Raw genomic sequence first — 25,089 nt, forward strand, 5'->3', positions numbered from 1 at the left:
ATGCATAGCCTTACATCGGTTGTGTCGATCGATCCCGAGAAGTTTTTGTTCATATAATCGCTTCATAATGCGATAGTTTTATTATAAACCTAATATAACAGTTATGATAAATTAGTGGACACTTCGGCGATTGACAACTCCAGTTCAAAATATGTTCGATCGACACCAGTATATGTGATCAATATATATATATATATATATATTTAGGAATCTCATAGAAATTTCGTCCGTTTTGGACATGGTTTGACCGTCCGTACTTACGATCCACAAAAAAACATATTTTTTGACATATTAAAACCCTCATTGACCGAGTTTTTGCCAAATGGGTTTTCTCGGATGGTGAACTGATTTTCTATTCTCCTGTGGGCAGGCAATCTATATTCCTGATCCAAACTTTACGTGGTTAATTTGAACACCAACTTCACTGCGGTCAAGCCAGTCAAAATAAGCTAAGTTTCTCCATCATACAATATTTCTCAGTTTCTCACTAAGCTCAACACATTGATAAAAAAGCGTGGGGAGTATCTATACATGCAATAGTCTTCTCTGCTCGAGCATCATATGCACAACAATGCCTAGCTCATTAACCCCATCCAAATTCACAACGTAAATGGAAATATAGACGTACTGGAATTAATTCGATTTGGTCATTTGGTGGGAGATCCACAATCCCACATGCCTGCACCTGAAAAATTAAAAATTTTATCTACAAACGTTGCAGATTACAGACGTATGTATTAAGTAAATAAACACCGTCAACATTCCTCAATCAAAAAAAAAACCTCCAACATAAGTCAAACTCATCGATTGATATGTAACCAGGATCAAGAAACACTCTTCTTGAAGTTGCAGTACGTACTATCTCTCAGTTATCACGATTTTTTTTACTATAACAATAGTACTGCTCCATGATCTCTATCTCTCTATGGCTTGAAGGATTTTTACTTATTGTTCCACACACGCGCATGGATCGATCATCACACAACAATATTCATCCAGCTAGCTAGTTACATGCAAATAAATAATTGAAGGGCGCCGGTCTAGGGCAAATCAAATTAACCCATGGATGGTGGTTTAAATCTTGGAGGGAGGCGCACAGTAGGGGGGAACCTTGGGAATATCGGGATCTTGGTGGATCCAGGCAGAGGCTTCAAGTATGAGTGCGGTTTTGGCTTGAAGTATGGTGGTGGTTTCTTAAAGAAAGGATGGTGAGGGATCTTGGGGAATGGAGGCAGAGGCTTCAAGTAAGGGTGCTTGAACCATGGGTGTGGCTTTGGCTTGAACCATGGGTGTGGTTTTGGCTTGTAGAATGGGATCGGAGGTGGGAGCGGTTTCGTGTACACTGGGACCGGTGGTGGAAGCGGTTTTGTGTACACTGGAACGGGAGGCGGAAGCGGCTTGGTGTACACTGGGACTGGTGGATGATATGGCTTCTTGACCGGGACTGGTGGAGGGTAAACTTTCTTGGGTGCTTTTGGGGGATGGGGCTTGTAAACTGGCACTGGTGGAGGCTGTGGTTTCTCTGGTTTCTTGTATGGTGGAGTGCATGGTTTCTTGACAGGAACTGGTGGAGGGTTTGGCTTCTCTGGTTTCTTGTATGGTGGAGGGCATGGTTTCTTGGTCGGAACTGATGGAGGGTGTGGCTTCTTGTAAATAGGGACTGGTGGAGGGAGTGGCTTCTTGTAGACTGGGACTGATGGAGGGTTAGGCTTAACGTAGACTGGGACTGGTGGAGGGTTAGGCTTTACGTAAACTGGGACTGGGGGAGGGAGAGGCTTTACGTAAATAGGGCTCTTGGGAGGGCAGGGCTTCTTATAGATTGGAGGAATAGTGATCTTAGGCGGGAATGGAGGGTATACTTTTGGAGGGAGAGGAGGGAATATTTTTGGGTGTTTGAAGAATGGATGTGGTGGGTGTTTATAGGAAGGCCAAAAGAAAGCAGAAGGGCATGTAGCTGGTGAAAACTTCAGTTTAGTACCGGCAATCCCAAAGGTCTGTTTCCCGTCACTGGTTTTAGACATAAACACCACTTTAGTGGATTCAAGTCCATCATGAGCACCACATGGTGTGGCCTTTGCATTGTGGAGCTGTGCATAGCACTCCTCCTTCAATCCATCTCCTCCATCTTTCACAATCTCTTTCGGAATCGACACCGAAAACTTACCCTCCTCATTGATCACCCCAGCTCCTCTCCTCTCGAAGTTGCCGCTTTCGGTCTTGCAGTCGATCGTAACACCAAGACCTGCATGCAAAAGCAATCAAGAAACAAGCTCAAAATTTAAAACCGGCCACTCTGACACAAAACACAAAACCAAACTTCAAAACTTTAAATGTGTAACGAGAAATGAAACTTATACCTGAAAAGGCATGACTGGTCTTAATGCTCTTCTCAGCACAGTCAGTACATTCTCCAAACCCAACTACCTCAACTGTCTTATGATCCTCAGCATAGCAGAAGCTGCTGGCTCCAAAGAGCAACAAGGACAAGAAGAGGCACACATGAGAGATCTTCATTGGGGAAAACCAAACCCAATAAAGAAGGGTTGGATCACTCACTTGCTATGGAGTCTCACATACACTGTCCCTGTTATATAGTACCAGTATGGGAGAGGGTTTAAGTCCACACCGACACTAAACTTAAGGGCATCACATGAGGTTAGGGACCCTCATCCCCTTTGGTTTTAGGAGAGATGACCTAGCCTTCAAGGGAGAGAAAGAGACAATAACGTGCGCAGCGGCTATGCCATTATCTCTCTTTCAATTTATTGAATAAGTTCCCAACTGCAAAAGCTTCATGCATTATCTGTCTAAACCTACTTAATCAGCTCCCCATAAATACCTTGCTTTTTACATATAACGATGCTTATCTTGCCAATCTGGTTGTGTTACTTATTTTGTTTTTACTGGTATGAATTTTGGACCACATTGATTTCTCTTGGAAGGTTTAATTGGTTTCATCTCTCACAGTTGGGGAAAGACTTAAAGAGGGAGAAAATAATTAATTTTGAGTGGTATTTGCATAATTGAGGAAGTATGTACTGCATGTGATCATTTCAACAACAAATATGAGTCATTTCCTATACCAACCAAGTTCTTTTATTAAAAGTCCATGATGTGTATTAACTATTAAATGTTGGCACTCATATTGTATTGTCTTTTTGTAGTGCAACTGTGCGGCTGGAAAATCAAGCCTGCAGAAAAACATAGCATGTATGGCCTCTTAAGTTTAAAACTGGTTGGTATTAAGGTGCATGGAAGGGTCTAAAAATGTAGAATCAAGAAGCGGTTATCTTCAGTTGGCGCTGTTGGGAAATTTTCACAGAAGGATAGGATAGCATACTTGCATAACTTGGTAATGCAAGGCCAAAATGTTATGTGATGTCATATGTCATTCTATCAAAGAAGTATCTATGATTCGTTTACAGAAGGTTAGGAGGGCCATACAGCTCAGAAGGCAGGAATGAACGTATGACTCCCATTTAAGATCAAGTCCTTGAAGCTGCAGGTACGAGGGGCAGTTGGAATGCTCTATGTAGGTTTGTACGTGCCCTCTCAAATCTTGAACATCTTGCACAAAATCGAAAGTGTGATCCCGTAAACATCTAAATAGACCTAAAATTTTCGATATCGCCCATGGTAGTATTTCGTTAGTGAACTGTGAACACGTCCCCCAGTCTAAATTGCATCTATTTCTAGTAACAAATACTGTACACCGCCATCTCTTTACGTTAAGACCTAGTTCTTCATCATCGAGTTATTGGAATGTAAAACTCCTAATGTCTAGCACGGATGTGTGTAATTGTTTTTGCTACCGTATGAGTCAAACTCACAACCTTAAACACTTTACTGTCTCATTCGAGTAGAAACAATGAAATGTAGTGTCCATCTTCTCCCACAACTCACAGATCAAGTATTCCATTAACTCCGAGCAACTTCGTGTCATGATATGCAGTGCTCAATAGAACACTGGCATCTCTGTTGGTCAAAAACCTAACATTAAGAAGTTCATGAGCCAATTTCAATCACAGCAGATATTTTATATTCTCATATGCGCCGCATCTTGAAGATACTGCTGGCAGCATTTATAGGCCATAGAGAGCCATCGGCAGAACTGGTAGATTCCTAATTGTCTAAAACGAAACCAGACAAATTATCATTCTACTCTGTCAGTTATATTCTGAGCCAGAGGCATATCAGAAACCAACTGACGAAGAGAATATTACGAAAATTTCAAGCAGTGGTTGTTATATTCCGAGCAGTGGCGTATAACAACCATCATCTAAGTCAGGAAGTAGTTGCAGCTTCAATGGTGGCCCAACAAAATTGCAGGCTTCACTGCTAGTTTCACCAGAGAACATTGTGTACCAACCAATGACTTTTCATTTGGCTTAAATCATCAACGAAAGCAAAATTCATGCAACAAGTCGATAACTGAACAAAAATTGTACAAGTTCGAGGAAATTGTATTGTTCCTAACAGAAAATCTGCGTTAGTTTTCTCAACTTCATATCTAAAAGTGATGTAAAGTTTCCTTCAAAACTACAACAAAATGTAAGTTTTTATCTGGTCTAATTTCGATAACTAGCTCAAGTTTTTGGCCCCTCTTTAATATCTCCACATGCCTAGCGTGAGTTACAAGAGTGCACATCCATGTAATGTAATGTGCAACTGAACTGCGCACAATTCTGTGATCTACTTCTTCTTCTTGGACTTGTTTTGGGACTGAGTATATGCTGTTCCCTGAACATCAAAAGGGTGGAAAAGGAACATGTCAGGATCAGACCTTCGGATAACAATGTGCAAGTCAAAAAGTCTACTTTATGCAATCTAACTCAGCTGATTGATTATGAACCATAGATCAAATTGAATGGACTGACATTTGAAGCTCAGAAGAAACCTATGCCAAAGGCGCTATAACGTAGGCCAAATTACATAAGCCATATACTTTTTCTTTGGGTGCTGGATTAGAAAAGCAATTGTCCAGTCATATGTGCTTGGACAACAAGTTACTATGTCAAACCCAACCCCAGTAGATTTGATTATAGAAACACATGCTTGAAAAGAGAAAAGACGACCTGAATATAAAAAGAGAACAAGTTGAGATAAGTTCAGGAGTGTAAATACTCATTATCAACTGCATACCTGAAGCCATTCATCCATGTTGGCATCTGTAGACCTGGTTCCAACTTCCACCTTGGGAGCCCGCTTGGTTTTCTGACATAGACAAACAAACATAACACAACTCTATCAACAGACCAGTCTATAGAAACACATGTAACTAGTCACTGAGACTAATAAGAAGATCAAGAGGTCACCATAAATATGAAACCTTGTGATCTCCTCTCTCTCTCTCTCTCTCTCTCTCTCTCTCTCTCTCTCTCTCTCTCTCTCTCTCTCTCGCACAAACACGTATACTTATTCTTAACATAACCTCTCGGGTGAACTTAAGAGTCTATGAGACACATTTTTTCTTAAAATATCCTCTCAGGTGGACAAATGACTATGAGGGCAAGCTCAGTATAACATTGTAAATTGTATATTATATGATCAGTCTCGGTTGATGGACTGGGGCATGCATTCTTATAAACTTCTGATGAGACTTTACTCACTTTAGCAATATAACTGTCAAATAGGGAATTTTCATTACCTTTGAAAGGTTCTGTATTTGACCGTGAATCCATAACCCCAAAAGGACAAGAAGAGCAAATCCAAGAGTTATAAGGAAAACAGACTCAATGCTGAGAAGACTACCAGCCTCAACAACCTCAATGGTACCATTGTAGTATGTACTTTGGTATGGATGATTGTCTATCTCATAAATAATGGTACCCACTAGATCAAAGGTTCCAGGCTGCACAATATAAATGATTGATTCAGGTCAAAACTACACTTATTTGACTGAAAAATTACAAATACTCATAACCTTGGTACGTGCATAAGCAATACCTGCAAGTACTTGCTGACGGCAAAAAGGTATGGAAAGGTAACCTGAGCAGAAGCTGGAACTGATGCATTGTTAAAAGCCTACAAGAATGAAATCAGTAAATGCAACTGAGATAACACCTGAAGTTGAGCGGAAGCAATTTAATCAAACACAAAGCAATAAAAACCGTGAAAGAGAGAAATATAATTGTCAACTCTTAAATAGAATGACAGGAAAGATATAAGATGAACCCCATTTTCTTTTCTACAATTCATAAAAGAGAGGAATCCTAGTTATAAATCATTTCAAATCACATAAATTATTGCATTTATAAACTTCCAAAAGAATCTGTTCAGTCTCAGAAATGGGACAAACTAAAATCTTCAATTAGAAAACAGAACACCCTCCCACAACTCAATTGAGGGCTAGGCTATGAAACCTACTGACATAAGTTGATCCGCATTTAACATGGTCCATGGCCCTCACTTGTTCAAGATCAAAATTTAGAACTTGGCCCTAATGTAGGGGTTTCAAATGGTGATGATGATGTCTACCATCATAAAAAAAAAGTACTTAGTCAATTTCAAAAAGAGATTTTCTATAAGTTTGATAACTTGATAAGACATTCAAATACACACTCTACATTGCATGGAGTTACTGTCAGTGTTGACAATAATCAGAGATTTTTTTATAACCTATCATCTATCTTCTAGATTGTAGATACACATATCCTTCACATGTAAGAATCAGACATGCTACTACAGAGCAGTTTAGAGCAGGTGATCGATCAGTAATTATAGTGCACAATAGATAGAAAAAGAATTTCAAACAGAGACCACTCTGTCATAAATTACTGACATAATATTAAGAAACAAAAAAAAATACATATTTAGTATGTAAAAAGTCACATATATCAGCACAGGAATATGAAATGAAGATTACCAATGCGGTAAGATTCTGAACCAGCAGGTTGTGATCAAAAGGAAGATGAACACTGGCTTTGACTGCAATCACATTCAGGCTTGACTCCCCTGTTTTTATTCACCAAATTAAGCAACACTATAGAAAAGGTATGATGAAATATCCACAAAACATGAAACAATAAAAGGATTTGTAACAATTCATAATAATCCATCATTTATAATTTGTTTCTTTTTTTCTTTCTTAATATTTAAAAGGAAGGGAAGCACAACACAGGGCTTCCCCAAAAGTGACAAAAACCATTTTAAAAATAGCATCATTGCATACCATGCAGATATATATGCGCACACATATAGATATAAAGGCATTACATATAAGGGGATAGACAGTCTAAAAACACAGGAAATAAGTTTATCACCATCATTTCTTAGTCCAACAAGTAGCTCAGTCTGTTCCCCAGCCGCAACCGCTGCAAAGACAATAATAAAGGTTAATAACACACCTCAAAACCCACAAAAAGAAAGAAAACATGTATGTACAATGCTCATTCTCACTTTTTGCGCTATTCTTGGGGAAAACACAGATTGTCTCAATTCCTGGTGCTGGACTATACGTTGCATCCCCAAAATCCTGAGCATCATCGCCCACAATCCCAAGATCACTGTTTTCCTCCACAACCTCAGACACAGAATCCGCTTCAGAGTCAGACTCACACCTCGCGACTACAAAAACGAAAAAAAGAAAGAAAAAAAACATAAATTCATCTCAACACACAAATCATCATGCATTTCTCACAGCACAACCGTATTCCTAATCAAGATTAAAAAAAAACTTATAAAAGACATGGATCACAGTTATCAATTTCATTATCTAACCACCATGCATGCATACACATTCATTTCTCTAACTATATCTAACGGCATACCCTCGAAAAGCACTTTTTCAAAAAGCTAATGTTGAAAAAAGTCCATTTAACCAGCAATTCAATTGCTTTCAAAAAGCGACTTGCAAGCTTTTAGTAGCTGAAAAGGACTCCAACCACTTCGAATCGAAATTTCACTATCAAACTCATTGATCTACCAACACAAAAAACACAGCAAGAACACAAATTGGAGTATAAATCGGCAACAGTATTGAAATCCAAATTCTACGGCATGATCGATCACGAATCCAAAACACAGTCGAATCAGATCTCACTGACATTGACCGATCACAGTCGAGTCAAACATGCAACAACTAAAACGAGCTTAAATCATAGTTTTCGATACAGAAGGAATTGAAATTGCGATAAATGAAGTAAATAGAAGAAGAAGATTAGATCTGGATCTGGTGAATTGTGAGAGGGCGAACCTTGGAGGAAAGGAGAAGCGATGAGGAGAAGAGCGAGGAACAAGACCCTAAACGATACGGCCGCCATGGCTAGAGCTTCAAGGAGGAGGAGGAGGGTTTGTGGTTGGTCTGAGATGAGTTGTCCACTAGAGACGACGATTCTTGGTATTTATTGGGGGACTGAGGGAAATGACGTCGAAAATAATAAAAATGAAATTGGGTACGAAGAATATCACAGACGGCGTCGTTTCGTGGTGTGTGTCGTTAAAGTCAATGAAGTTTTTTTTTTTTTTTTTTAAGAATGCGGTTATTTTTCTTTTTGTTTTATGGTTCTCAACTTCTCACACTTACATTAAACCTAGGTGCCTTACAACAAAAATGCTCGAGTTGACTATATGACATATTACTGCCGACAAATGCTTAAAACATTACTTTCAAACTCATATTATCGATGTTCTCACCTAAAGGGAGTCTTACAAACCCTTGATTAAAGGTTCACTGCGTACTATTAAGTAATTAAGGTATCTTCATTTCTTTATTTTCCATTTGTGATTTTTCAAGTTGGATATGTATTTTTCTTGCTTATAAGGCTAAAGTTGTGGGATCTAAGAAGAAGGACCCGAAGTTTTAGGATCTAAGTAAGAAGGTCGTCCGCCTTTTCCAAATAACTCAAGTCTTTCCAAAAGACCATCTGCACCTCTTAATTCAATCTCCATTTTCATACAGTACAAAAGTAAGGAATTAAAGCAAGAAAGTTTTTACCTAATGCAGGGCCTAATTAAGGCTTCAGATCATATGGAACAGGGCCGGTCCGTTGAACTTAGAAGCCATGTGCGGAATTTTTTTTACTAAGATACATATATATATATATATATATTACATAATAATTTCAAAAATTTATTGAAAAATAATTGACGGAGATAATAAAAAAAAAGAATAGGGAGGAGAGATACAAAGGAAAAAAAAATTTCACAAAAAGAAAGAAAGAGAAACAGTGTATACATTTTTTTTGTTGAGAAAGAAAAGAATTGGTGTCTTTTTTTACATACAAATAAAAAAAATTATCGGCTTCGAACCCATTACCATAAGACAATGAGAGTTAAAAGAGCCCAAATGATTGCCAACTGATATGAGGAGAGTTATTGTGCATGTATTGCACTAATATATATATATATATATATTGGTTTAGTAAATGTATACCAAAAAGAAATATTTGAGGCCCCCTGGAAATCAGAGGCCCTATGCAGCCGCAAGTTTGGCACACCCTCCGGGTTGCCTTTGATATTTGAATATGGAGATGAGTAATTCCCTTTACATACGACCATTAATTCTTGAGTTCAAATTAAATTCCAAACGAAAGTGAAAAGAACTTCAGTAGTAGCCTAAAATATTATTACAAACTCATACATAATAATCTTAACAAAACTAACAGGAAAAGCTGTTTAGAATCCGATGGCAGATGCACCAAACAAGAACTTGAAAAAAAAAAGTAGTTATGAATTAAGAGAGGGGAAGAGTGTTATTCTCTACACACATACCTTGGGCTTGTACTTGATCTGCATTACGAGCTTGCAATGCAATGGCCTTAGGATACAATTTGCATTGACTGTAGAAACGATATTCCTGAAATCAAAAACAACACTTATGTTACGTTAATGGTTTATTTGATGTTGCAGATTCAACTTGTTGATCTCATAAAGCAATACTATAATTTGTGTATACAATCATCAATTCCAAACAAAAGTGATCGAAAGCAGAATGCATTACTACTATCAGTAATATGATCATAACATCTAGGGTATTCAGAATACGTATACAAACAACATATGATCAAATTGAGTATCAATCAAATAAAGAATACCAAACTAAAACACAGAAATCGGAACTGAATTTTACAAGCCTTAAAACTAAATAGTTATTCGAAATCCATTAGAAGCCGGAAAATTTACATTGATGATGGAATCAAAACCAAGTTTAACAGGTTAGTACATGAGTTAATTAACGCATAGCGGTTCAATCAGAGGAAGGACCTAACAGAACTCAGAGAGACAGGTGTCGCAATGTGATTGGAAGGCAGGGACTTGAACTCGAACGTTGTAGGTGAGCCGTTACATTCAGGTTTGAGCTGTTTGAAATAAATATACCGTTGTTCTCTTTCTTGTCTCTCATTTCAGTTTTGAATTTCAAAATTGATCGGGTTTGACAGAGCCGCTCCAATGCGGCCGACCACCGCCATGATCAGCTGTTCCTCCGGCTCACCTTCGCAAGGTAAAAACCGTCAAAGCTTTCCTCTATCTCTCTCTCTCTCTCTTGTTTGATTCCTTCTATTTCTGGTTACTCGTCCTTACAATTCAATTGGAATCTCTCACATGAATGATATGTGATGCTCTTCAATTTGATTTTTAGGGTTTTGATTTTGGTTTTTCTTGATTCAATTTCAGATTTATATCTGCGGTGGGTGGGTTTCGGATGATGTCGGTTTAGATGTTCATTGGTAATTGCCTCGATTTTGACCCTTCGGTAATTTGTATGCCTTGATTTGACCCTTCGATTTGGCTCGGTAAGTTTACCCCAGTGAGAAAGATGGGTGAAATCACAATCCAAAGTACTGGTTCTCTCTATTGTTTGGGGTTGGGGAACCATTTTTGGATTGAGGTTCATTCGATTTCTCAGGGGTTTGATCTGGTTGTTACCAAGTAACAATTTTTATTAAGGTTGCTATATGATCCCATCGGAATAAGAGTTCCTAAAAGGTTGCCTTTTGGAAGTTTAATGTTGGAATTGGTTCATGATAAAGCAAAATGCAAATATGTTGCCTCTATCGGAACTCTCAAGTGATTTTGTTTTGCCCAACGTGAGCATTGATGTAGTAGTGTGGGAGATACTACTGAAACTTGTTGCCTTTCCGGTTTATCTTTAAAAAGATTGAGGTTTGAGTAAACTCAATAGTTGCCTTGTAAGGAAAGAGTAGACAGATCTCTTATTGGTGGTTGCAAAGCACAAGCTTCTCATCTACAAGGATGCCTCTGACCATTGTCCTCTTTTGATGCATCTCCTTACTCAGGTACCTCGGTTACAAACTAAACCCCATTTTGATTTCATGCTATGTGGATGGTACTAAGAAAGAGTTTCTTTTTTAGGCTTGAGTAAAGAGATATCATTTGTTTCTTAGACCCGAGATTATAAAAGTATGTTTACATGATATAATGAACTTGAGGTGACTTTGCTTTGCGTCTGCCTCATAGAGTATATTTACATGATATATTGAATTTGAGGAAGTACATGTGTCATATGATCATGAATCTAGATCAGACCCTATGCTTGTCTCTGCTAAAAAGAGAATTTGTTGGCTTGATATAAAGAATTAGAGTGCCTTTGCTTTGTGTCTGCATAAAGAGTACATTTACATAATATATTGAATTTGAGGGAATAAGTTTGGCAATTGATCATCAATCTGGATCAGACCCTTGGCTTATTTCTACTTAGAAGATAATATGTTAATATGATGTAATGAATACGGGGTTTCTTTAGTTTGTGTTTACCTCATAGAGTACATTTACATGATATATTGAATTTGAGGGAAACAAATCAACTCAAACTTGTAATGATAGCATGTTGTCCAGGACGGATCTGAGGGAAGTTTTTTTCTTCATCAGTCTTGCATTTTCTGCTTGTTACAGTATAAACATTGTCTCAAGCTTGCCAATAGGTCCCATCCAAATGAGGGATCTGAAAGTTTTGAATATTTTTGTCGGAAATGGTCCCTAAAAGGTTTCTTATTAGATATAAAGCATCATACAAACATGTTGCCATAGCCCCAATTTCACAACTCGATCGAGTAATTTTTGCCTATCTTGAGTTTCAACAACCAACTGATTGGTGCAGTAGTGTTGGGGGGACTACTAAGACTAATAGCCAATTATTGAGGCATTAGTTTGTGATACGCAAATTAAGAGATTGTTGACTCTCAAGTCTCAATTGGTTTGTGAGGTTATGTTAATATGATTGTTGCCATTTCAGTGATATTGCCCAGTTTGAGGTTAAAGATTAACTCATTGTTGCCGTATAAGATAAAGAATAAACATGATAGTGTTTAAAGGTACATTTAGCAATTTTATGCTTTGTAGATGCACCACGATATTTATAATGAATCTATTTTGGTGATGCGGTGATCGAAAACTAAGCAGGTTGGCTAATGGTTTTCGTTAGTGGAAAATGTATGTTGTATGTGACTTACTTATAAATCTGTGATATACTTTGAGTTAGAAATATACATTCTACTCAGCCTGCAATCTGTCTGTTTGATAGAAAATACATTTACGGATTCTTTATAAGCTTTAGAGTTAATGTGATGTTTGTTATGCATATCCCAATGCTGATAAAGTAACATTATCTGGGGGATTTCTGTTTGGATGAGTTCCACAATTTCTGAGGGATTGTTATAGGTAACAATTGTGAATCTGTTACTTGAGAGATACAAAGTGTTCTACCAATTGATTCAGAGTTATAATGATTTACTCTCACAGCCATAACCCTTACCGCAGGTCCGAAGCATATGTCTATTCTATCTGATTCGTCAAGAATCCCAAGATTATCTAGTTAGATTTTATGTTGTTACTACTATTACAATGGCTTAAAACCTAGACTACCATGTTAAGTCCTCCTTGAACCATTGTGTTCTCTCGCACATGGCTGATTGGATGTTACTATATTCATAATGTTGGATTGTTGGAGAACTATAGCTTGAAAATATGGAAATGCAAATTTCCAACTGAATGGTCAGAGGTTGGAAAACATCTTGATAGCTTACATCATAAGTGACCAATTCTAGTACTTATTTAGTTATGATGAAATTATATGTTTTACCTTTAATGATCAAACAAAACATCTTTGTATCTTCAGTTAGTCTGTAAATTGCATTAGAGACGATATGGTCTTCTCATCATATGTTGGGGTCCACGGAAATGCTGAAAGGAGATTTTCCGTGGGAGTGAGTTGGAGATACAAGAGATTGGTTACTTTGGGGGAAGTTGTTTGTAGTTCCGAAGAAAAAAGGTGGTTTATATGTTTTGTGGTTCGGTATGTCCTTCAAAAGTCCCTTAAGTATGTTGAAGTTAGAAAACATACATGGCCTACATGTTAATGAGTGTGAGAATATATTTCATGCTCTTTTGATCAATATTAATTGTTCTGTCATTATATTTTGATCTTGGGAGGAAGTGGGACAAAGAAGTCTTTAATGTGTGAATTTCTTCAATTTCTTTATACTCTGAGTGAAACACATTGAGGGTGATATCCTTTTGACAATAGAAAGTTGATAATTTAAATCTGGGAAGTAGGACCATGTGGCTTTGTGGCCAAATTGAATGATCTTTAGCCTTATGGATTATATTGTTTCTGAATTAAGGCTTCTCGGGGTCTATTACTATTTTAATTTGCCTGCTTTGTTTTCACATGTAGTTGATAGCTTGTTACCAAGTTTTTTTCTTTGCAAATAGGTGTATATAAGTGAAACTAGGTTACTACCTAGTTGCATATTTTTGCAACTTAAATGCTTGATTCAGTGCTTTCGTTCTTAATGTTCCATAGGTAACAATTCGTGTTGTTGATTGATTAATGTAGAGATGCCCAGATACAATTGTGATTACAAGTAGTTTGGTTTGAAATTCTGCCCATATATAGCTAAGTTTCTTTTATATATTCACTTTTGCATGTTAGGATCTAAATGTCTCCGATATGAAACAATGAGATGTCAAACTTATAAGTGAAACTCGGTCACTAGTTGTAATATTTTCGCAACTTGAATGCTTGATTTTCTGATTTCAGCTTAATGTTCCACACTTCACAATTCTTGTTGTTGATTGAGTTGCCCATATCCAATTGTGATGCTTTATAGAGTTTGATATCCTGACTATATTATAGTTGAGTTTACTTCTTCATTTTTGCATGTTTAGGCTTTGCAATGTTTCTTATATAAAACAATGAGATGCCAAATTTACAGTAATTATACATGCTTATGTGAAACTGCAACTAACCTGAGTACAGTTGATTACTTTCAACCTTAGTTAGTTGATGAGATTAAACCAACTGTTGACATCTTATTCAGCTCTTGTTCATGTTTATGGACTAGGCATGCTATACTGTTGATGATATAGAGTCAGTTTATGACCTATGATGTCAGCTTCTGACTATTAACTAGAATTGTTGTGCTCAGTTCTGTCACTGTGATATGATTGAACAAGGTTTAGTTCAGGTTTCATATCTGGGAATTGGATATGTAGCACACTCATTTACTTCTCTTATTGATGGATATATATATGGTATAGTTTAAATTGATGGAGAACTCACTGTTGCCTTCTTGATGGTTTTGCATTCAATTTTTTCCTTCATGCATATTAGAAAGTGAGGAGACATATAGATGGATATGATGAAGTTCAGATGCAGTTTTATGTTGGAAAGGTTTTCCATCTCAACTATTGTTTCTTTCATGGTTATATAATGGTCCCCTGAGTTAGCTCAGTTCTTTTTGACTTCACTTATGTTTACGTTATAATTTCTGAATCTCTGGAAGGGTTCCTAGGATGTAGATGTCATTGGTTTGCTTGATGGGCTACTGTAATGGGGTTGATCATATCAAATTTTCTTTGATCTACCTATGGTTGTTTACTGATTTGGGAATGAATGACGTTTATTTGTTTTCAGCTAATCAAATGGATTTACCATTATCTCCAGATGCTATCGAAACCCTTGTAACTTTTTGTGGAATATGCTATTGTTAATATCTGCTTGATATCTTAACTGTTTTACTGAGCTTGGTTGTTCTCGATTTCACTTAAGCTTACCTTATAATTTCTAAATCTCTGAAAGGGTTCCTAGGTTGTTGATGTTGTTGGTTTGCTTGACGGGCTATGTCACACCCCAACTCAAGTAAAGGTATAATCTCGAGTTAAGATGTGAATCACACTCTAATTACAGACAGCTTAATATCCATAATTAAAATGAGACTGATATCATTACATAACGTAAGACAAGAAACGATCGTACCTTTATTTATATTACAAACCTTTAAAAAAGGTGCTAAATGCACACAAGTTTAAAGTGTTTACAAACAAACAACAAACAAACCAAAACAAGAATAGCGTTACTCCTCATAACGACTATTCTTTATTCAAGCTCTATTTACAAACAAAAGCAAGAAGGTTCTAATTTACATTATAAGATTCCCAAACACTTCAAGAAATACCTGCAATGGGTTTGAATGGGGTGAGCTACACTCAATAAAACTAGATAAATAGATACGGCACATGACAATAATGACAACGAAACAAATAGGCATATTAAGAATGCAAGCATGCGATGATCAACTTAACTCTTCCCACACCTCACATCACCCTCATAAAACTCTTCTCATTTGTTAGTCATCTTGTTATATTCATGGTCTCCAAACCCGAAACCCGATAAGATAATTTCATCGACTCCAGACGTCGAAAGGGCTTACTTTCCCCAAACTTGTGCACGTGTGGGCTAACCTGGATCTTGAATGCCCCATGAGGAAACTCAACTACACAAATAATTTCCTACTAACAATATCCCATATAATTCCAAAACTCACTCCTCTTTTAACTTCTAACACACTACTCACTTTTCCCACAATGTCATGTAATAATAAATCAAGTAGAACATGACTTCATAAATGAGCATATCATTATCAAATCAATAAGCTTAATCTCCAATAATCATATATCTAAGTCATATGAACAGTTCAATATAAAGCAACGCCAACAAAATTTCACACATCAATGTCAAACAATTCTAACAATAGCCAAACAAATCATGCATAAACACAACATGAAACAAGCACCCCATCAAACCCTACCTCGAATTTCGCAGCGCAAACCCGAGCTCTAGTTTCGTTGCCTACTCTTGTGGATCACCAACCACTTCTCCGGAACCTTACCAAATGGTAAAGTACATACAAAGTTAGTAAACTACCTTACAAGTAACTCAACACAAGGAACTTTCAATTGCCAAAAAGGCATAAATTGATGTCATAACCTTAAGCAATTTACTGTCTGGACACTTTAACAAACAAAGGATTTGAAGTAAACCACAAGAAATCTAACTTAACACAACCAATACTAAAACAGTTTCCTGACCCAGCCCCTTTCACAATGAAATCTGGGTAAAACCATAAAGAATTTAACTTTGTAGTCTTCTGAGGAAATAAACTAAACATCCTAATAAAAATCTCCGAAGTTGAATCACCTAAAAATGATTTTTCTAGAAATAGTTATGAATTTCGAAAGTCTACTGATATGCACCAGTAAAAATAGATATAGCTGTGTAACTGATAGATTTTAGGAAGGATTTTCACATACCAAAAGTACACCAAACCTAATGAAATTTGGTATGCATATAGAGGGATATATGAAGTTTACAATACCACTTTTGGAATCGAAAACAAGAACTGAGCTAAAAGTTATGATGTTGCAAAGTTGGTCCGAAACCATGGTTTTCTGCACCTTTCTGGAAAACTTTCCAGCAACATAGAATTTCGAATTTTCAGACTTTGATTCAATTTATGGGGTAGTATAAAAGATTATAAAGCTTCAAAACAGTTTTACAGCAAGTCCAGAGCTCTAAGACGATCCTAAACACAATCAACAATGAATCAAAAAGATCCAAAATCTGTTTTGGACACCCAACTCAAGAACATCTCAAGAACACCATTCTTTTAGAGCTGTAATCACTATGACTTCTAATCAAAACATAATGAAATTATAATTAACTCTGATGTCTAACCATGTCTGTGAATTCGAAGTCCAAATACTACTGTACAATTAATCATAGGAAACATATAATTGAACAAAACTAAGAATCAAGGTAATAGCAAGTAATCCTCATCCATCTCAAGAACTAAATTCGAAAATACCCAAGGGGATGAGAATCATACCTTACACAGAGACAAGACCAAACTGAGTTTCCCTCTCACACCCACTAAGTTTCTATCTGTTTTTCCAAAACTCTCTCTTTACTCCTCCCATCTGTTTTGATCGAAATCCACCCTCCTCTTTTCCCAATCCATCCTAATCAACTAGCCCAACACTCTAGGTTCTCCTATGTATGCCATCTCTCACTTTGCATGCGTGCTGAGAGAGAGCACGACAAAAAAAAAAAGAAAATGATTGCTGCGTTCTTACTGAACGCAGAAGTAAAATTTTTTTTTACAACAGTAAAAATACCTAAAATCTCAATAAAACTAAAAATAACCTAATAAAACAAACAAAGTAGTTTAGGATATTACAATCTACCCACCTAAATAGAATTTCGTCCCGAAATTCGAACTTACCAGGGTTAGAGAAAAGTTCTGGATACTTGTTGCGCATTTCCGTTTCCAATTCCCAAGTTTCCTCTTGAACATTTCCACTTTGCCAAAGAATTCTGACTAAAGGAATTGTTTTAGTGCGCAAGACTTGTTCCTTACGATCTAAGATTTGAAGTGGCCTTATTTTAAAAGATAGCTGCTCATCCACTTCGAATTCTCCCCAATCAATAACATGAGTAGGATCTGGATGATACTTCCGCAACATTGAAACATGGAATACGTTGTGAATACTTGAAAGTTGAGGTGGCAATGCTACCTTGTAAGCAACTTCTCCAATTCGTTCTAGAATTTCAAAAGGTCCAACAAAACGCGGAACTAACTTCCCTGACTTCCCAAATCTATGGACTCCTTTACGTGGTGATACTTTAAGGAAAACGAAGTCACCGACCACAAACTCTAGGGGTCTACGCCTCCGATCAGCATAATTTCTTTGTCGAGTCTGGGCAGTCAGTAGATGTTGCTTGATAAGCTTAATCTTCTCAGTAGTTTCTTGCATATAGTCAGGTCCAAGCAATACAGTTTCACCCACTTCAGTCCAGCATAATGGTGATCTACAAGGTCTCCCATAAAGAGCTTCAAATGGTGCCATTTTGATACTGGACTGAAAACTATTATTGTATGCAAACTCTGCTAACGCCAAATGATCTTCCCAGCTTCCATGAGAATCTAGCACACAAGCCCTCAACATATCTTCCAATATTTGAATAGTTCGCTCAGATTGACCGTCTGTTTGTGGATGAAATGCAGTACTAAAATTCAACGCTGTTCCCAAAGCACGTTGTAGGCTTCCCCACAATTTAGAAGTGAACTTTGAATCCCTATCGGACACAATAGACAGAGGAATCCCATGAAGCTTTACTATTTCTTGAACATATAGTTTCCCAAGAGCTTCAGTTGAGTCTGTTGTTTTAACCGGGAGAAAATGTGCAGACTTTGTTAAGCGGTCCACAATGAGCCATACCGAATCTTTTCCTTTAGGCGAACGAGGCAATCCAGTCACAAAATCCATAGTTATATGATCCCATTTCCATTCAGCTATTGGAAGTGGTTGAAGTTTTCCTCCGGGTTTACGATGCTCTGCCTTCACTTGTTGACACGTCAGACACTTCGACACAAAAGTCGCTATGTCTTTCTTCATAGTACCCCACCAAAATTGACGACAAAGGTCATGGTATAACTTTGTCTCACCTGGATGGATGGTATACGATGAATAATGTGCCTGACGAAGAACTTCATTTCTCATATCAGCAATCTTTGGAACATATAGTCTTCCCCAATATCTTAATCCCCCATTTTCCTGGAAAGTCCATCCTTCTAGTTTCTCTCCATTTCTTATCTTCTCAATTAATTCTTTGGAGGTTTCATCCTCTTGTTGCTTCTCAATAAGTTTCCCCATCATGGTAGGTTGTGATGCTATATTGTACAAATGCGCACCACCTTTGTGCTTCTTGACATAAAGTTGATACTCACAAATAGATTTGACCATATTCCACTTTTCGAGTTGCATACTTGCAGAACAACCATCCGTTTTTCGACTTAAGGCATCCGCTACTACATTAGCTTTTCCAGGGTGATAATTCAATCCGAAATCATAATCCTCAAGATACTCCATCCAACGTCTTTGTCTTAAATTGAGCTCTTTTTGAGTGAAAATATACTTCAAGCTTTTATGATCAGAAAAGAGCTCGAATCGTTCACCATACAAATAATGTCTCCAAGTTTTTAAAGCATGAACAACTGCTGCTAACTCCAAGTCATGAGTTGGATAATTCTTTTCATGGGGTCTTAACTGACGAGAAGCATAAGCCACAACTCTCTTACGCTGCATCAGTACACATCCTAACCCACGCAACGATGCGTCGGTGTAGACTGTATATCCAATGCCCTGTACAGGAATCATCAAGACTGGAGCAGTGGTTAAACGAACCTTTAGCTCTTGAAATGCCTCTTCACACTCCGCTGACCATATGAATGGGACTCCTTTTTGTGTCAACTTGGTCATTGCTGCAGCTATTCGGGAAAAGTCCTTAATAAACTTTCGGTAATAACCCGCTAAACCCAGAAAGCTACGTATATCAGTAACACTCCTAGGTTGACTCCAATTCAATACTGCTTCGACCTTTGTAGGATCTACAGCTATGCCTTCCTTCGAAATTACATGGCCAAGAAACTTCACTTCACTTGACCAAAATTCACATTTGCTAAACTTAGCAAATAGCTGATGTTCTCTCAATGTCTGCAAAACAATGGATAAGTGTTGCTCGTGCTCAGCCTTTGATTTGGAGTAGATGAGAATATCATCAATGAACACGATCACAAACTTGTCCAAATACGGTCGGAAAACACGATTCATCAAATCCATAAACGCTGCCGGCGCATTTGTCAAACCAAAAGGCATAACGAGAAATTCATAATGCCCATATCGAGATTTGAATGCCGTTTTCTGGATATCCTCCTTCTTGACTCGTAGTTGATGATAACCTGACCGTAGATCAATCTTGGAAAAGAACTCATAACCTCCTAACTGGTCGAATAGATCATCAATCCTCGGAAGTGGATACTTATTCTTCACAGTAACCCTATTCAATTTCCGATAATCGATACACATACGAAGTGATCCATCTTTCTTCTTCACAAACAAAGCTGGCGCACCCCAAGGTGATACGCTAGGGCGAATGAATCCTTTGCTCCGTAGTTCATCAATTTGAGCTTTAAGTTCTTCTAATTCCTTTGGCGCCATACGATAAGGAGGAATGGAAATTGGTGTTGTACCAGGGAAAACGTCGATAACAAATTCAACTTCACGTTCTGGAGGCAACTTGAACAAATCCTCCGGAAATACATCTTTGAACTGATTCACAACTGGAATTGGCTCAATATCTACATCTTTCGTCTCTGCCAAAGCCAAGTTGGCAATCATCATTGAGTAATTAATACCTTTCTTATCAAAGGCCAACTGAGGATTTCTCAATCCTTGATCTCCAGTAAAGGTAATAATTTCTCCTTCCTTTGTTGTTAATGTCACTGTCTTCTTCTCACAATCAAAGAGAGCCTTGTAATGAGAAAGCCAATTTATCCCCAAGATGACATCGTATTGTAACAAGTCCATTATCATCAAGTCGAAGAAAAGTCGTCTACCTGAAATTTCTACCATACAGGATCTAGACACCTTACTAACTCTCATACTACGACCCATAGGAGATCCTATTACCAATGGACGTGGTAAAGACTCATACTCTAATCCCAAAGCAAAAGCAAAAGATGTAGATATGAAAGAATGTGTAGCACCAGGATCAAACAAAGTTTTACCCCAAGTATTAAAAATTGGGAGTGTACCTTCCACGACAGTATGATCATAAGGATCCTCCATGTTATTCAGACTTCCCATCTCGATTTGTTCTTCTTCATGGAATTGCTCAACTGCTTTAGCTTCATTGGCCTCAAATTCTTTCTCTCCATAACCCATAGCATAAACTTGACCTTGAGCTGGACGACCCCGCCTTTTTACTCCAGCTTGAGGTCTAGCTATAGTTGGTTGACTGGCGGGACGAGGTACATGTTGCCTCATCTGTGGTCTAACCCAATTCTGTTGTGCTGGGACAAGAGCACGGTATGGCTGTTGTGGTGCATAAGTCTGGGATTGTGCAGTAGGGTATTGGGTATTTGGAGCACGATACTGTTGTTGTGGGGCTCGAGGTGTCTGATATGTCTGCATCCGTGAACAATCCCTTGAATAATGTCTTTCTTGTCCACATTGATAACAGGTTAGTGAGCGTCGAGGGTAAAAGTTCCGAACAGTATTCGGTCGTTGGCGCTTATTACTTGGTCCGACTCTATCTTTGTAATTCGCTCCCCACATTGCTTTTGATTCCTGCAACATCTGTTCCGCCATAAGAGCACGTTCCACTACATCACAATACCTATCAAGCTTGAGCATCATTACTTTCTCCTTGATTTGAGGTCGTAGTCCTTCCTCAAAATGCCTTGCTTTAGCATAATCATCTGGAATAAGCTCAGGTGCAAAACGCATTAATTCCTCAAATTTAGCCTGATAATCTCCAACCGACATATTAATTTGTTGAAGAGAGGAAAACTCCTTAGATTTCAGACGACGCTGAGTGGAAGGAAAGTATTTCTCAAGAAAAACTCTCTCAAATTCAGTCCATGTTGTAATCACCGTATTTGGAATACAAAGTACGGACTCCCACCAACGGTACGCTTGACCTTCCAGATAGGTACAAGCAATAGTCACTTCTAAATCTTCAGGAATCCTCCTGTTCATCAAACTTCTTTTCATCTGACGGACCCATTCTTCAGCAATCATTGGATCGGTGCTCCCCTTGAACACAGGTGGCTTTGACTTGCGAAACTCAACTTGGATCCTTAGAACTCTATCTTGATGTCTTGACTGTTTTGGTTAGCTTGGTTGTTCTTGACTTCGCTTAAGCTTATGTTATAATTTTTGAATCTCTGAAATGGTTCCTAGGATGTAGATTTTATTGGTTTGCTTGACGGACTACTGTAATGGGGTTATCATATCAAATTTTCTTTGATCCACCTATGGATGTTTACTGATTTGAGAACGAGTGACATTTATTTGTTTTTAGCTAATCAAACAGTTTTACCATTATCTCTAGAGGCTCTCGAAACTCTTGTAACTTTTTGTGAAATTTGAGGTTCTTGTTTCTTTTGCTTAAGTTAGCATGCTGGTGACTCTTGTGGCTAGGTTGTTCTCTTTGAGAGGGTTGAAAGCTTTTATTTGTTAGTGGTTAGATTTATCCATAATAGATATTGTAATCAGTATTATCTCGGTGATTAGCTTTGGGTGTCGTATGTGGTTGCAGTAAACGATTCTTGTTGTTCATTCTTTGTGATTTTTCAATTTGTGCATGGGGGGCAATAAAATACGTTTCTATTTAGAATCTCTAGCCGGTAAGAGAGTGGTACCAACTAATGTGCACATTAAGATCTAGCTAACAGGTTTGCAGAGGCATTCCTAATATTATTTAGTTAGTTTGTAATGACATTCCCATATGAAATTTAGTTATCAGGTTACTTTCATATTCCGATTTGTGCGGTAGGAGATTGGTACCGGTTAATGTGCACAAAGATTTAGTTTACAGGTTTGTAGTGAGGAATAATATTATGTTGCTAAATTATTTAAATTAGATGGGGTTATTGGTGTGGCTCTTATTGAGCTGTAATGGGTAGCTGGTAACAGTGGTAATGTATCGAGTAGTTTTTGTTTTGAGCATTATGACTCATTTGTGATCTGAGAACATGTTCACTTGAAATGACCATGATTCATGGCACAATCATGGTGTTGTGGTAGCTCAGTTTAGCTAATGAGATTTGCGTTGGCAATTCTCATATGTGTTTAGTTAACAGGTTTACAGAGACATTCCTAATAGTATTTAGCTAACGGGATTGCAGTGGCATTCCTAGCTTAAATTGAGTTTGCAGTACTGGTGAGCTCATTTGACTAATTGATTGTCATGCTATTCCTTTTCAAGTGTGTATAAGTGTATTATCCCTTTAGTTCTGTCATCCCATATCCCTTTTGTTCTGAGAGTTCTACTCAGTCTAGCATCTTCACAATGTGGTAGAATTATCTTCAAAATAACGAAAATGCAGACTATTATACAGAGGCTTCCATCTTTTCAGCTCCAAGTTATCGGAGTAGGTTTCAGTTTTTGTCAAGCGACACCTAGGGATGGCAATGGGCAGGAGTAGGGTCAGGGGATTGAAATACCATACCCATACTCAATTTCAATTACGTCCCCATACCACCCCAATCCCCGTTAGAAAATAATGGGTAGTCCATGTCCCCATATCCGCTGGGAATCCGTTTCTCATACCCGTCCCAATACCTGTTAATGATAATGATTCCACACCATTGAAGTTTGTCTACTCGATTCAAAATTCAATGTTGCTACACTACCACCCATTTTTCTCCTTTTAGGATGGCCTCGTGAAGCTTCAGTTGTCGCCGGTGCTTCATCTACAACTTCCACTAGAGCTTTAAGTTCCTCTTCCTTATTCTTATTCCCAGGCTGAGAGCCGGCAACCAAATCATTTCCCGTTTCAGTTGGGCAGTAAATTATCTACATCATCATCCCATGATGCAGAGGCAACAAGGCCAATTGAGTAACATGAATTTGATGAGCTTGACATATCCGCAAAGTATTCAACAATTAATATTACAAAGTAGTCAACTCAGACACTCAGTAAGAATAATATAAAATTAGACCATTAGGCAAAAATACATGGAGACTGCAAAAGCAGAGATACTATAACTAACTTAATGATTGAGAATTTGAAATACAAAGTTAGCTTTGATAGTCAGCTACAAACATATTAAGCAAAATTCTACACTTTTATGTTTCTAATTCTCTTGTGCTCATATGTAAACCATATATATATTGAGAAAAAGAGAGTTGCTATTATCAAAACCAAACCAGAACATCTTTGATGCTCTGCATTTGAATAATGAGCTCATGCATAAACTCCATTGCTAAACAACAAAAGAGTTAAGAAATGCCTAAACTCCAAAGCATATATGACTTCACATAACAAAACTGACTACATTACACCGCAAACCCTGGTACATAAATCCTAATCAATGTCTAGAAGATCCAGACTTAAACAAACAAACAAGCTCATATAGACAAACAAACAACCTCAAATGATCCCATTACTTACTTAATATGCAATTTTACAATTTCTGGCTTTCTGAGTTTCTATGGTTCAAATGTCTCAACTCTCAAGTCCTGTAAACTTTATCTTAAAATCCTACAAAGTAAATAAAAAATAGATGATAAAAAAATCAGCTATGTCAAATATCGATTATACAATCAATCAATTAGATTGAAAATTTGAAATCTAGTTAAAGAACTTACGTTTTGTCGTCGTTCTCTAGTCGTTACTGTAGTTAGTCATTCTCTAGTTCGATGAAGCTGTGACTCCGAGAGGGAGAAACTAGAGAGAGGCCTAGAGAGATAGATAGAGAGAGGCGGAGACTGTAGAAGGGAGTGATTGAGAGAGAGAGGCCGAGACAATGAGACTATGAGAGGCCGAGACTCTGAGAGGGTTTGAAGCTATATCATGATTAATTGATTATCATCAGTGTTTGAAGGAATTGAAGCTACTTCTGGGTTTGAATAGAAAGAGTGAAAGAGATAGACAAGACTGCGAGAGACTAAGAGTTTGAGAGATTGAGAGCGACTATTAGAGTTTAGGGTTATTGTTTCAACTATAATCTCTTACACCCAATATTATAATAGACATATACAACTGAAGTATAATCAATAAGATATGAACACATATGTTTGAGTTTTCAATCTTTTTTCACCTCAAAATTTGTTGGACTAGGGACCGATCGTCCAAGACAAGGACCAAACCAACCTGCCAAAATGGTTAAAAATGGCTACAAAGACCGAACCGAACCGGGCATGATCTGATCGGTTCAATCGGTCTTATTTCGGTCCTTGGGTTTTATGCCCACCCTTAGTGAAATCACAACCTTTTCTTG

The 25,089-nt window shown here is 37.6% G+C and overlaps 2 protein-coding genes across 3 annotated transcripts in view; both read right to left on the bottom strand.

Moving 5' to 3' along the window:
- Positions 1-1,001: 1,001 nt before the first annotated feature.
- On the bottom strand, positions 1,002-2,535 carry LOC126784627 (proline-rich protein 4). Its single transcript, XM_050510101.1, has 2 exons — positions 2,358-2,535; positions 1,002-2,242 (listed from the first exon to the last, which is right to left on the bottom strand). Exons 1-2 carry the CDS (start codon positions 2,512-2,514, stop codon positions 1,056-1,058), a joined length of 1,344 nt encoding a protein of 447 aa, XP_050366058.1. The 5' UTR covers positions 2,515-2,535; the 3' UTR covers positions 1,002-1,055.
- A 1,876-nt stretch (positions 2,536-4,411) lies between these two features.
- Positions 4,412-25,089, bottom strand: part of LOC126782026 (translocon-associated protein subunit alpha) — a 213,912-nt gene continuing 193,234 nt past the window's right edge. For both annotated transcript variants that reach the window (XM_050507172.1, XM_050507171.1), the window contains exons 2-9: positions 8,195-8,289; positions 7,399-7,566; positions 7,263-7,313; positions 6,866-6,954; positions 5,947-6,024; positions 5,648-5,851; positions 5,143-5,214; positions 4,412-4,740 (exon numbers count right to left, since the gene is read on the bottom strand). In XM_050507172.1, coding sequence (XP_050363129.1) covers positions 4,693-4,740; positions 5,143-5,214; positions 5,648-5,851; positions 5,947-6,024; positions 6,866-6,954; positions 7,263-7,313; positions 7,399-7,566; positions 8,195-8,261 — 777 coding nt within the window. In that variant the 5' untranslated portion in view covers positions 8,262-8,289 and the 3' untranslated portion in view covers positions 4,412-4,692. The remainder of the gene's footprint in view (positions 4,741-5,142; positions 5,215-5,647; positions 5,852-5,946; positions 6,025-6,865; positions 6,955-7,262; positions 7,314-7,398; positions 7,567-8,194; positions 8,290-25,089) is intronic.

The sequence above is a fragment of the Argentina anserina genome, chromosome 2 (genome assembly GCF_933775445.1).
Source record: "Argentina anserina chromosome 2, drPotAnse1.1, whole genome shotgun sequence".
NCBI lineage: Eukaryota > Viridiplantae > Streptophyta > Magnoliopsida > Rosales > Rosaceae > Argentina > Argentina anserina.

Excerpts from the sequence above, each read along its gene's own strand:
- LOC126784627 (XM_050510101.1), bottom strand. The coding sequence starts at position 2,514 with ATGAAGATCTCTCATGTGTGCCTCTTCTTGTCCTTGTTGCTCTTTGGA. Across the intron at positions 2,243-2,357 it reads GACCAGTCATGCCTTTTCAG|GTCTTGGTGTTACGATCGAC; the intron begins GTATAAGTTTCA and ends TTTTGCATGCAG.